The sequence below is a fragment of the Trifolium pratense genome, linkage group LG4 (assembly GCF_020283565.1).
Source record: "Trifolium pratense cultivar HEN17-A07 linkage group LG4, ARS_RC_1.1, whole genome shotgun sequence".
Lineage (NCBI taxonomy): Eukaryota > Viridiplantae > Streptophyta > Magnoliopsida > Fabales > Fabaceae > Trifolium > Trifolium pratense.
Genome location: NC_060062.1, coordinates 60279621 through 60292111, shown reverse-complemented (window position 1 = coordinate 60292111; position 12491 = coordinate 60279621). Strand labels below are relative to the sequence as shown.

The window sequence follows — 12491 nt, the reverse complement described above, 5'->3', positions numbered from 1 at the left end:
TAGACAAAAGAAATTAGAGCAACAGATAGATTTCAACTATAAAGAACTCTGATGATTTTGTGTTTGATGATTTTTTTTTTTGTCATTTGTACATGCTGGAGCGGTGGCATTTAGTATGGGAAAGTGATAAATTTTCCCACCATGGTCAAGTTAGTTTTTGACCATTAGTTTAGATAAGGAACACATCTTTATGATAGTCTCTCAACACTATATCATTTTCCCACACCATCTCCCACTAACTACCTTCTCCTCTTTTGCACCACCATTTCACCATTGCTTTGGTAAAAATCAACAATTATGAACAACTTAAAAATCAAAACTTTAATAACTTTGTAATCAATATGAAGCTAAAAATGCTTCTTTATTACTGGGTTTTGTATATGAAGCTAAAAGATGCCTTTTTTATTCATGTATTTTTAACAATTTATGAATTTATTCCTAGAAAATCAAATGGTTGAAGTGAACTCTAATAGATTTGAAAGTGAAAAAATTTAGAAGATATATGAATCGGTAATTGAATAGGAAAATCAAAGTATCCGATGGAAAATTTGAGGAGAAGGACCCAAATGGAAATTCTCAAAAAATCCATTGTTTATTTTTTAGAACGTGTCTGTCTTGTTGAAACATTCATAGAGTGATGTTAAAAAAAATTACCAGGTGAAATGGTACAAAATCTGAGGAGAATGTAGTGAGAGATGATATGGAAAAGAGATACAGTGTTGTGAGACTACGATAAATATATGTTCCTTATCCAATCCAGTGGTCAAAAACTAACTTGACCATGGTGGGGAAATGCCACCTGAGGGAGCTGCTAAATTTTGATTTGGGAGAAGAGAAAACGGATTGATACGAGGGTAAATTCAATAACATATAAAATGATTTTCAAAAAAATTTAAAAAATTTATGGGTGATTAATACGATATAAACTTTCAATCCAACAATGAATTTCATAAAATTCATATTCGGTAGATCATTTGTCCATGGTGGACCACTTGTGAAGGTGGTCCACCATAGCATTAGCCTGTGCGTAATTTATCTAACAAGTAACAACTAGTCAAAGTTAGTAATAGGAGTAAATCTGTAAATAATATTCATAAATTAACTTTCACTACACTTGTAAACTTAGGTAATTACCGTTTGAAGGATTGTGCGTAATTTATTTAACAAGTAACAACTAGTCAAATTTAATAATACGAGTGAATCTGTAAATAATATTCACAAATTAACTTTCTCTCCACTTGTAAATTTATTTACATGATAAATTTTTATTGATTGTTTGTAATCTATCAACAATTTTTAAGGGCACTTGATAGTGTAATGGTTAAAAGTTTATTTTTTATTTTTGTAGAATTATAACGATTTTAAAATTTTATTAAAGACTATTAAAACCCAGATATATGAGGTTTAAACTTTACACTCTGTTTGGTTTCAGGGAAACTAAAAGGAAAGAAACACGAATGAAAGAAAGATTGAAGAATATTCTTTTTCCACCATTTGGTTTGTCATTAAAATGGGAAGGAAAGAAAATATTCTGCCTGGACATACACAAAAAGTGTTCCTTCCCAAATTGGACGGAAAGTGGGAGAAGGCGCTTTTTTATCAAAATGACACAAATGCCCAACAAGGATTTAAAAATCACAACAATCTTATCACTCTTCTTTTTTTTTTTTTTTTTAAATTGTGGCACTAATTTTTTATACGCGTGTTACTAAATTTTTTTAAGTAATAAAATATTTATTAATTTGTTAATATTGTATACACTTAACTTAACTTACATTTTTTAATTATATATAAATTATAAATGGGAAAATTCATTTCTTAAATATCCAATTACTTTTATTCATAACAAAATAAATTCAATTTTTTTTTAAGAAGCTAAATTAGCTCACCCAAGTTGGCAACTTAGAAAATCGAACCTGAGACCTTAAGGAGGAACACATTCTCAGGTCATAAGCCAATACTACCAAAGTAGGTTTAATTTAACTATTATCGAATAAATATTCTCATAAATATAATTTTTGAAATTATATATCAAGATAAAAAACATTTTATTTAATCTATAATATATTAGCAAATACGGTAGCTTAATTTGCAAGGCGAGATATATGTGCAACATTCTGTGTTGGCGAGATATATGGGCACAACTGATCCAAAACCATCTTTAACTGACTGACCCAAACCGAAAAGGTATATTCAGGTCGGTTTTTACGGACTTGCGGGTTGAACATTTGTAAATCGTGGATATTAAGAATTCAAACGAACGGATTGCGATTGTAAGGTTTGGGCCCAAATTAAACCAAACCCGAACCGAAATTGTTACTATATTTGGAAGACAAAGAGAGAGTATCATCATTGGCAAAATCAATAACGTGCCACTGTCGCAGTTTTTTTCACTTACGGTTGTCGCATACAATTACCACCAAGTAGATGTTTTGGCTAAAATAAAAGAGTGAGAGTGCATTACTTGTCAATATCTTGATAACAATAAATTTTGTAAAATTTACCGTTGAATTGAAAGTTTATAACAATAAATTTTGTAAAATTTACCGTTGAATTGAAAGTTTATATCATATAGATTATTCATATAAATTTTTAGAAAAATTGAACATCATTTGATATGTTATTGAGACTCATTAAAATTAACGGTTTATGAAAAAAAACAAGTTAGCATAAATCAAGTATTACCAGGAGTACTATAAGTTCGATTGTTAACAAACCAAAAAATTAGATGCATACAATTATGGTCGTATCGTATTACCAGGCGCGTGATCATAAATCCAATTTGACAACATGTCATATTTTGTCTTTCCAATCCTCTTAAATGGATAATAAATATAGTGAACTATATCTTTTAATTAATAAAGTTGATTACTACTATTTTTAAAGTAAATTAATGAGATATTAATTAATTAAATGCACCTTAAAATGTGTCATTGTGGCACATGTTAAATTTGTAGGTTAGTTCTAAAATAGCTTTTACACTTAAATTTATCGTATAATTCAACTTTTATACCAATGTTTTCAAACATAATTAATCACTTTACTTTAATTTAAAATTTTGTCAAAATTAGTTTTATAAAATGAATTTATTCAAAATTAATTTTACTTTTCGTAAAACTACACTAGTATATGTAATTTATTCCAATTTTGGAGGAACTAAAAATGATTTAAAAACTCAATTTTTTTGTTTTACTCACTTCTACAAGAATATATAATTATATATATAAAAATATATAAGTCATATTTTATGTCTAATAATAACTTTGAAAATCAATCCAATAATCCAATAGGGTACTCACACCTTACACCTTACAGACTCAGATTAACGAAAAAATTACGTACTGCCTTCTCACACTCAAAATAAACACCTTACAGACTCAGATTAACGAAAAAATTACTATAATACACTGAATGCTAATTCTCTCTCTCTCTCTCTCTCTCTCTCTCTCTCTCTCTCTCTCTCTCTCTCTCTCTCTCTCTCTCTCTCAGACACCGCTTAAGAGGTTCGGTTATCCATGGTTGACAAAACCAAAACCGGACCCGCCCATCTCTAGTCATGTGAAACTGATTTTGCGGACCTACGAACCCGATTTTTGTTTGAACCCGGCCGTTTCGGTTTTTTTTGTTGGGTTAAAACGGATTGGGCCAGTTTTTCGGGTCCTGTCCACCCCTAGTGGCAACAACGCGTGAAAAATGCACACACATGGAAGAAAGATTGTGCAAATATCTGAAAAATGAGAACATGAATTTTGTCTTTTGTGGAGAGAGATTTTTCTTAACAAATTATCATTTTTGTCCCTAAGAATGTAGGTTCATATTAGTCTCTAATTTAATTAAAAACACAATTTAATTCTTAATTCTTCAACCATTTAATCATTCTAATCTCTAATATTAATACGGTCAAAATAATCAAAATTGTTGACTTGACTTGTGAAAAGGACCAAATCACATGTAATAAAGTAGAACTGTGGAACCATCATGGTTAAAACCTCTATTTTATCTGACACTCATATTCTAAAATAAGCTAAATATATTTTCGGTATACCGTATTTCATTAATTTCTTTAATATTCTAAAGCGATGATAATTAATTATATTTAAGATACAATAATACTCCCGCCATCGCAATTTGATTAACACAGTTGACTGTTTCACGAATGTCGATGCATAACTTCGACGATTAATATTTTTAATTGTATAATAGTAAAAATTATAAAAATTTGATATTTTGAAAATACTCATCGAAACGAATCAAACAACATTTTATATGATAATATTTATTTTTGTTTATTAGTAGAAAAATAAGGTCAAAACAACATGTATGAATAGTACACTACAGTCAAGTAGTCAACTGTGTCAATCAAATTGGGACGAAGGGAATATGATAAATAAACATTTATAATAGATGAAGGGAATATTTATTATTGTCATATGGAAAAAGGGTGAACTTAAGTTTTTTCTTAATTAATCAACTTTTCAACATAAAAGAAAGATATTGAAATTAAATGAATTAATTAACCTGACTAATTATTAAAAATAGTGAAGAATCGCATGAAATTATTGTGCAATTAAAATTGCTTTAGAGTAGTGATACATGTGCCAATAAAAATAAGTGATACTATGAACTTCAGTGCTCATATTATTTTTGTAATGTACCTAGTTCTGTCCCTGGGGTACTAGACCCTCTACTGCGTTGATCTTTGTAGCTAAAAATCCAATAACATTAAGAAACGACATCTCATTATTCAGTGTAGAGGACACATGTGGCCCATATACTAGTTTTCAAGCAACCATTGGCTGGACAAACTTCATGAAAATTTCTCATCGCACTACCCATTTTCTCACCGCACCCCTGGAAATTTTATTTTTGCCCTTGCTCAAAAAATTCGGAACGCGTTTTCCGAATTTTTTTAGTTCAAATTTGAAAAAAATTCGGAAAACACATTCCGAAGTTGTTTTTGAAGGCAAAAAAAATTCGGAAAATGCGTTCCGAATTTTTTGAGCAAGGGCAAAAATGGAATTTCCAGGAGTGTGGTGAGAAAATGGGGTAGTGCGATGAGAAATTTTCAAACTTCATGGTCTATTATCCAACTCATAACCATTTTTTTTTATTCAATGGGCCTAAGTCCAACTCATAACCAATTTTAGTGATCGGGAATTTTAATGACCGCGATTATGTAAAGAAATTGTAGACGGTCTGAACAATCACAAATAAGGATGGTAAGGCTCATGCTCTAATCAAAATTTAAGGCTCTATAGCAAATAGTGCCACTAGTATTAGCAGAGTAATCGCTCCATTTTTTATGATTTTTATTTATTCCATTATGAAAAATTTTAAATGTTTTGCCTAACAAAAAAAAATAATATTTTGGAGGTTATAAAAAAGATTTTGACTCATTTAATGTCACAATTTTTTATTTATATTACAAAAATTATATAGTAATGGGAGAAATGAAAAAAGAAAATAAAAAAATTAACAAATGCATTATGCAAACTCTTGAGTGTTTCAAATGGTTCAAAGTAGCACGTGACAGTAAACTTCTCGTAACCTTGAAATCTACAGGCCAGGTGTGTTTCTTAGGTGGATTAGGACATTTGTTCCTTCTCCAAATTAAGAGGCCAATTCTTAATTAGATTATGTGTGTTTATAAGCCAGAGAACAGTTAATATACAGCGATATATATTTTTTAGAAAGGTTGAAATTATGATACAACAATGACTGCTTGTAGTTAAGTCATTTTGTTTGTCTAACATGGGTTATTTAGTTGCATCCAAATATAATTTGGTCCTAATTGTTCTATAGAGTTAAACTTGGTATGGGACAGCTCCCATCCAAGTATTTGAATTTCTAGAATTGGCTACACCAACCAATCTAGGGTCCTCTCTATACTATATGTAGGCTTCTTTTAACATAAACAACAGAAAAAAATTGTAGAAGGATTAGAGGGTATACTAGTAAACATGGGTATGCAAATAGTAGCCCTCAAAGAATTGTTGATCTACTCCGTGCAGGTTGGGATTGCCAGCCCAAAACTATCTTCAATTATTTGTTTTTCTACTTTTAAGTTGCCCGTATTATTTAAAAACAGTTATTTATTCATCTTCCGTGATACATAAGTTTAAATTTAGATTAATTCTTTAATACTTTGGTGATTTTTTTTACAGGATGTTATCTCTATCTCTTCTCTATATGTTATCTCTATTTACTTTGGTTTATCTCAATTGGTAAGAAATATCTTATCTTATGTAGGAGCTATCGATTCGGAGTTCGAACTCCGGACACTTCACTTATCCATTTAAAAATGAAAGTTCTAGTTACTAGACCGACAAAAAAAAAATCAAAATATTTAATTCACATGTCAAGATAAAAAATATTTAATTGACATATTGTTTGTGTACTTGGTAACTAACTAATTAACTAACCACTAATACTCGTTAGTGTCTTCACTTATCTATCTCATTTATTTCATTCATAATAGGCTTCAAAATGTACAATTAGCAATGTAATTAAATATGTAAATAATCTTAGGCTTCACACTTGCTAACTATCATCGAATAATCCTAAATATTTGAAACCATTAATTTACCAACTTTACACCAGGCCAATAATCCTTACATTCTCTCGTATAAATGAAAGACGAAGCAAAATCTTTTATAGGCTTTCCACTACAATAATGCTTAGGAGGAGCATGATAACAAGGCTCCATTGAAAACTCTCTTACACAAGCTGGAAAATGAGTCTCATTATTTGTAAGCTTGTATAGAAGCCATGGCTTCAAATTTCCCAAACCTTGAGCAACATATCCAAATGTAGACAAAGAAGTAGTCACCAACACATCAGATAAACTTAGTAGATACATATCAACCCAAGCCTTCATATTATGCTTATTATCATTGAATTTTTGTTGCTCTTCACCACTTGGTTGATAAACCTCTATTACTTCCCCGGTATCCGTTGGTTTATTCATATACATCGTCTTTAAATTCTCACCATATTCTGGATATAAAGACGCCACAAGAACAGCTTTCGTAATCGTCTTGTTTTTGTCACTTGAAGTAGACATTGAATTTTTCATATCAATTACTTTTGGAAGTAATTTGTTGTGTATAGTGCAATTTAAAACTAGATTCATAATTACCTCTTGTGGAGTTGAAATAGGATTAAACACTCTTATTTGAAGGCCTATTTTCTCATCTGCTTTAGCCAAGTGTGCTTCATAGAAATTTGTGATTAGTCTCCACGCCGAATTTGAAGGGTGGAAAAGGTATCGTCCGAGATGGTGAAAAACCGTGTCTTTTTCGTCAAACATTGCTTCAACTTCCTTGTTGAAAAAAGGTGTCATGAAAAGAGAAGGTACAAAATATTGATCTGATTGCAAAATCAACAAAGGAACTTTGATGAGAAGAGCTTGACTATCATCGCAGTGAAAGAATTTCTCATGAAAATTTGCTTGGTATTGTAGATTGAGAAATAGTGATGATGGCAAATCCACTTTTGAATTTTTATTATCTTTTTCCTTCTCTATCACACTTTGGTATGTTTCAACATGATCTTGATTCCAAAAAGGAGATTTTTCTGATAACAACCAAGTCGAATTTCGAAATGGTTCACAAAATAGACCTTGTTTGTCTTTCCTGAATCGTACTAGCATCGTACGATTTGTGAGAAGAGCATAAAGAAATGTTGCAGTTATGCTAACCATTTGGTTCCCTAAACCATTAGCCGGGGTCCAAATAAGATATTTGCACATTGAAGCATCATCAACCTTAATGTTCTTAGAATGAAGAATCTTTGTCATGATTTTGTTGTAAGCTTTACTATTAGGTCCACATCTTCTATGAATTTCTTCGTAGTTGCGTAGTTTCGATATCAAATATGAAGAAGGTTTATGAGGCGAAGATTTGCGGTATAAATGCGATTGTAACCTGCTTATGCATGATGTTTCATCAAATTCAGAAGCTAAAAGTCCATCAAGAAATTTCTCTTTGTAATCATCATGGATTACAGCATGCATAGTTGACTCATTCTTCAAGCCTATGGTTGTAGCTGATCTTCCTTCAGTTGTTGTAGTACCATTTTCAATTTTCCCTTGCACCTTAAATTGGCCATATTCATTAAGGAAATAGAGTTAGTTTTGGACCATAAAAAAAACAAATTATTTTTTTTGAAAGTTTGATATATTAAGAAATATGAGTTTTTTTTTCACTGTAAGAAATATGAGAGTTGAATATATAAAAAATTTAATTACTTGAACTATTTAAGAATTTTATAATATGTAACAAAGTCACCTTAATGGATTTAAACAAAATCATTTTTTTTGTCAAGTAGTCTGGTAACCGTAATTTTACCTTATGTAGATTTGAATCATTTGTGGAACTTGTAATTGACTCATTCTTCAAACCTATGGTTGTAGCTGATCTTCCTTCTGTTGTTGTAGTATCATTTTCAATTTTCCCTTGCACCTTAAGGAAATAGAGTGAGTTTTTGGACCATAAAAAACAGAACAAAAATATATTAAAAAAATTAATTACTCAAACTATGTAATAAATTTTATAATATGTAATAAAGCCGCCTTAATGGATTTAAACAAAGTGATTTTTTTGTCAAGTGACCGTAATTTTACCCCTTAAAAGTAAATAAATGCAAATTTCGAGTTCAAACTTCGGATCTGTATATTACAATGTTTCTACTCTCTGTCAATTGAGTTATTGGGGCAAAGTGATCATTTGTGTCCATATAAAAAACGTGTTTGCTGTATATTTGACTTTGAGAGAAGAGTCTGCAAATGCATATATATATATATATAGTAAGGGTGGTCCTATAGTTGAGTAACCAATTTAGCAATGCCAGCCTAGCTATGATTTGTACAATTCAAGGAAATGCAATGACAAATATTTTTATATGGCGTTGTGTGCAACCAATTGTGTCAATGTGCCTCATGTACAAATATTCAAATAAGTTGTAAATAAATAAGGGCTCCTTTGGAATAACTTATTTTTGAGTTTATGCAAAACAACTTATGTAAATAAATAAGTTTTTATGTTAATTTATAAGTTTTTACTAACAAAAACGGTATTTTTATAAGCTGTTTTTTCATAAACTATCTTGACAAACTTATAATAATACATAAAAACTTATTTATTTACATAAGTTGTTTTGCATAAACTCAAAAATAAGCTATTCCAAACGGTAGTACTACAACAAGTTTAAAAATCTTGTGCTATGATTGATTCACAATGACATAACAAAGCTTTAAAAACTTCATATTTCAAACTAGTAAAATTTTTGAGTCATTGTTCGATTAGTTGAATAGTATAGTTGAATAGAATGATAAATAAAAATATACTCCATATATTATAAAAATATTAAAAAAGTAAATAAAACTGCAATGTAAATAGAATCAAACCAACTCGTAACTACAAATTGGTTAATTTCCGGTTCAACCGGTTAAACCAGTCTTTTGAATTTGGTTTTGAAAATATTGTGAGATGATTACTTACCTTTGACATGGTGTTATTGTTGACAATATTGTTATAGCTTCCTTTGATGTTGTCATCTGATTTGTTATGAATTCTTCCTCCAATATTGGTTGTAACATTTGTAGTGTTGTTAGCATATTCACTTTCTCCAACAAGTAGCACCTTGTCTTTTGTTAACCCCTCAAAGAGAGAGAAGCTTGAGTTTGAGTACATGAAGTTAACAATGAGAAAAATAGGAAGTGCTATGAAAATTACAACAAAGAATGATGTGATGAATCTCTTGAAACTATGTACCATCATGCCCTTAGTGGCTTGAAAGATTTCCATGGTATATTGAGAAGAAATAATTAATGTTAGAGAGGAGAGTTTAGAATTCAAGAAGTAGATAATTCATGTGATATGACTTATGATCAAAGATATATTCTCAAGAAGCAAAAACCATGTGAACAAGTGTTTTTTTGGGTCTATTTCTTAATCATATATTTTTGGTATTTTTCGCAAATTTAGAAAAGGATATTTTCAATAATTATGATGATGGCCCTCTCATGACGTACATAAGGAAGGATATAAAGAAAATAAAAATGTTAAATATACATATATATGATTCTTTTTTAGCAAGAAATTATAGATTAGAGTCAAAAAATGTAGCTCAAATATTCAAGTTGGAAAGGGACAGAGAGGGTTGGATGTTATTAGAGCTTATCACTACTAAATTATTGAGTATAATAATTGAATACTAATAATGAATAAAATAAACAATTATAAGACATGAGTTCCACACTAACTATAGTTACTCCCTCCGATCCTATATATAAGAGAAGTTTTACTTTTTAGGTTCATTGTAAAATGAATGTATATATATACATCCATTTTACAATGAACCTAAAAAGCAAAATTTCTTTTATATATACATTCATTTGATGATGAACCTAAAAAATAAAACTTCTGACTAAATGGAGTAGTAACATTTTGCAAAAAAAGGAAAGAAAAGAAAAAACCCATGTCCCACACTAACTAGCCGGTAACTTTTGTGAAAAAAGAAAAGAAAATATATAAAAAAAAAACTAGTCAGTAACTATGGATGCAATACTATGACTTTATATATAGAATTATAAAAAAAATAAAAATAAATCTTTCAATAAATAAATCTTAAAAATTTATAGTAAAAAATGGTTAAGTCGACTTTGTTTTATGAAACTTCAAACTGAATTCTTTTACTTTTCGTTTTATTTAATAATACTGTAATTCACACTGAATTAAGTGAAATGAGATGTGATTACAACGCAAATAGTCTTTTTATATGATTTGTTTAAGAAAAGAATGGGAAAATAATTAAGTTGGTGTAGATGTTGTTCCTTAAACGTTCTTCCCTTCCCTATCCCTATGAGACTGACACTAAAGACAAATTAATCTTTTTCCAACTGCAAATAATTAATTATAATCCAACCGATCAAGTATCAACTTGCTTCAATTAGGGTACTCTTTCTCTTAAGCAGTCAACGTTGATCCATAACTGAAATAATTAATTAAAGTAGTACGGTATGATATAAGGAGGTCATGTACGTGCTTCATCAGCCACTTGAAATCTTCTTGTGGTGGAAACAAAATTGGTACAAAAATGTTGGTTCAATGGTGATTGACGTTAAACTTGATAGGGAGGATTACGGTTCGATCCTCAGCAACTGTATTTAGGAGGGGACTGAAACTACTTGATGCCAGAACTCGCCCCAAACTCTGGATTACTAGGACTCCCTTCCCCTAAGAACCAGAGGATAAAAACAAAAAAAAAAAATTGTTACAAAAGTATATATAATTTTTTTGTCAAGTATCCATTCAACCAAACAGAGCCTTAAAGTAAGTGTGCTGTCTCCTTAACAAAAAAAAAGTGTGGTGTCCTTATTACTCCCTCTGCATTTAATTTGACCTTCAATTTATTTGATCCATGTTAGCAACCCTGTTGGGATAGAGAGATGAATTGGTAGATAATTTTCTACTCTTTAAAGACTTATACATATAAGAAGGAACGCAAGAAATGTATATCTCATATTATTTGGCCAGATAAAGTGTGGTGTATTTTATTGGATCCAATGACTTAACTTTAAGAATGTAAGGGTAAAAATTACCAAAAAATTTCTAAAAATGACTTAACTTATCAATCTTTGTTATTTTTTAATTTGTGACGGAGGGAGTATAATGTAATGTACTGGCAGCTAAGAGCTCACGGGACGCAGTGACATTCTCTTTAATAGAAAGGAAGCAGAAATCGCAAAAGTGGTTGATAAGATTAAACGGGTTTCTCATTCTTGATTTATAAATAGAGAAGGGAGGAACAAGAGTCTTATTTGTGCTGATTGGTGACATGTCATATAAATTGAAGGTCAAATTAAGAGAGGGATCAAATGTCTCCAATTTTAAAAATAGGAGGATTAAAATTGCGGAAAATAAAAAAGAGAACTAAAATTATGGATTTAGTAAAACAGAGGGATTGAAATTACATTTAAACCTTATTTTTTTATACTACCATTTAAGCCTTTTTATTATGAAATAAAATGTATTGAGTTTCCTGAACAAAAAAATGTTGACTTTACTTGCGTAAAAAAAAATCTGGTAAAAAAATAAAAATTAAGTATTGCAGTTACATTTAAAAAATAAATATATAGAGAGAAAAGTTAAGTTTTGGTATAGCTTTTGCTTTTTTTTAATTCCCACAAAAGGTTTTTTTTTTTTAATTGTTCTTAACCTTCAACATTTTTCTAACACTATTCTTAGTTTCTATTTTAATAACTTCTTCCCATAAACAAAAGATAACTACTAAACTTTTTTATCTTCACCAAACCATTTATATTTTTTAACATGTTTTTATTTTCATAAAATCGGACCACACAGACGAACACAAAATGTGCGCGTCTGATCATTAGAAATAAATAATATTAAAAAAAAGTAAAACAATAATAATGGCGGCGACACATGTAACTGTCATAACGGTCTTATAATAAATGTTCCTAAATGTTC

General features: G+C 29.9%; 1 protein-coding gene across 2 annotated transcripts; it reads right to left on the bottom strand.

Moving 5' to 3' along the window:
• Window positions 1-6438: 6438 nt before the first annotated feature.
• Window positions 6439-10153, bottom strand: LOC123923598 (probable fucosyltransferase 8). Of its 2 annotated transcripts, XM_045976288.1 has the most exons (3): window positions 9501-10153; window positions 8349-8462; window positions 6439-8095 (listed from the first exon to the last, which is right to left on the bottom strand). In XM_045976288.1, the coding sequence occupies exons 1-3, from the start codon at window positions 9804-9806 to the stop codon at window positions 6578-6580; spliced, it is 1938 nt and encodes a 645-aa protein (XP_045832244.1). In that variant the 5' UTR covers window positions 9807-10153; the 3' UTR covers window positions 6439-6577. The 2 variants fall into 2 exon arrangements, with proteins under 2 accessions (XP_045832244.1, XP_045832245.1); XM_045976289.1 differs by lacking the exon at window positions 8349-8462 and having other exon boundaries at window positions 9501-9956.
• Window positions 10154-12491: the final 2338 nt, after the last annotated feature.

Bases quoted from the DNA above. Each gene is read 5' to 3' on its own strand.
- LOC123923598 (XM_045976288.1), bottom strand. From the start codon at position 9,806: ATGGAAATCTTTCAAGCCACTAAGGGCATGATGGTACATAGTTTCAAG. The intron at 8,463-9,500 runs GTAAGTAATCAT...TATTTCCTTAAG, and splicing joins ACAATAACACCATGTCAAAG to GTGCAAGGGAAAATTGAAAA. The intron at 8,096-8,348 runs GTAAAATTACGG...GGCCAATTTAAG, and splicing joins ATGATTCAAATCTACATAAG to GTGCAAGGGAAAATTGAAAA.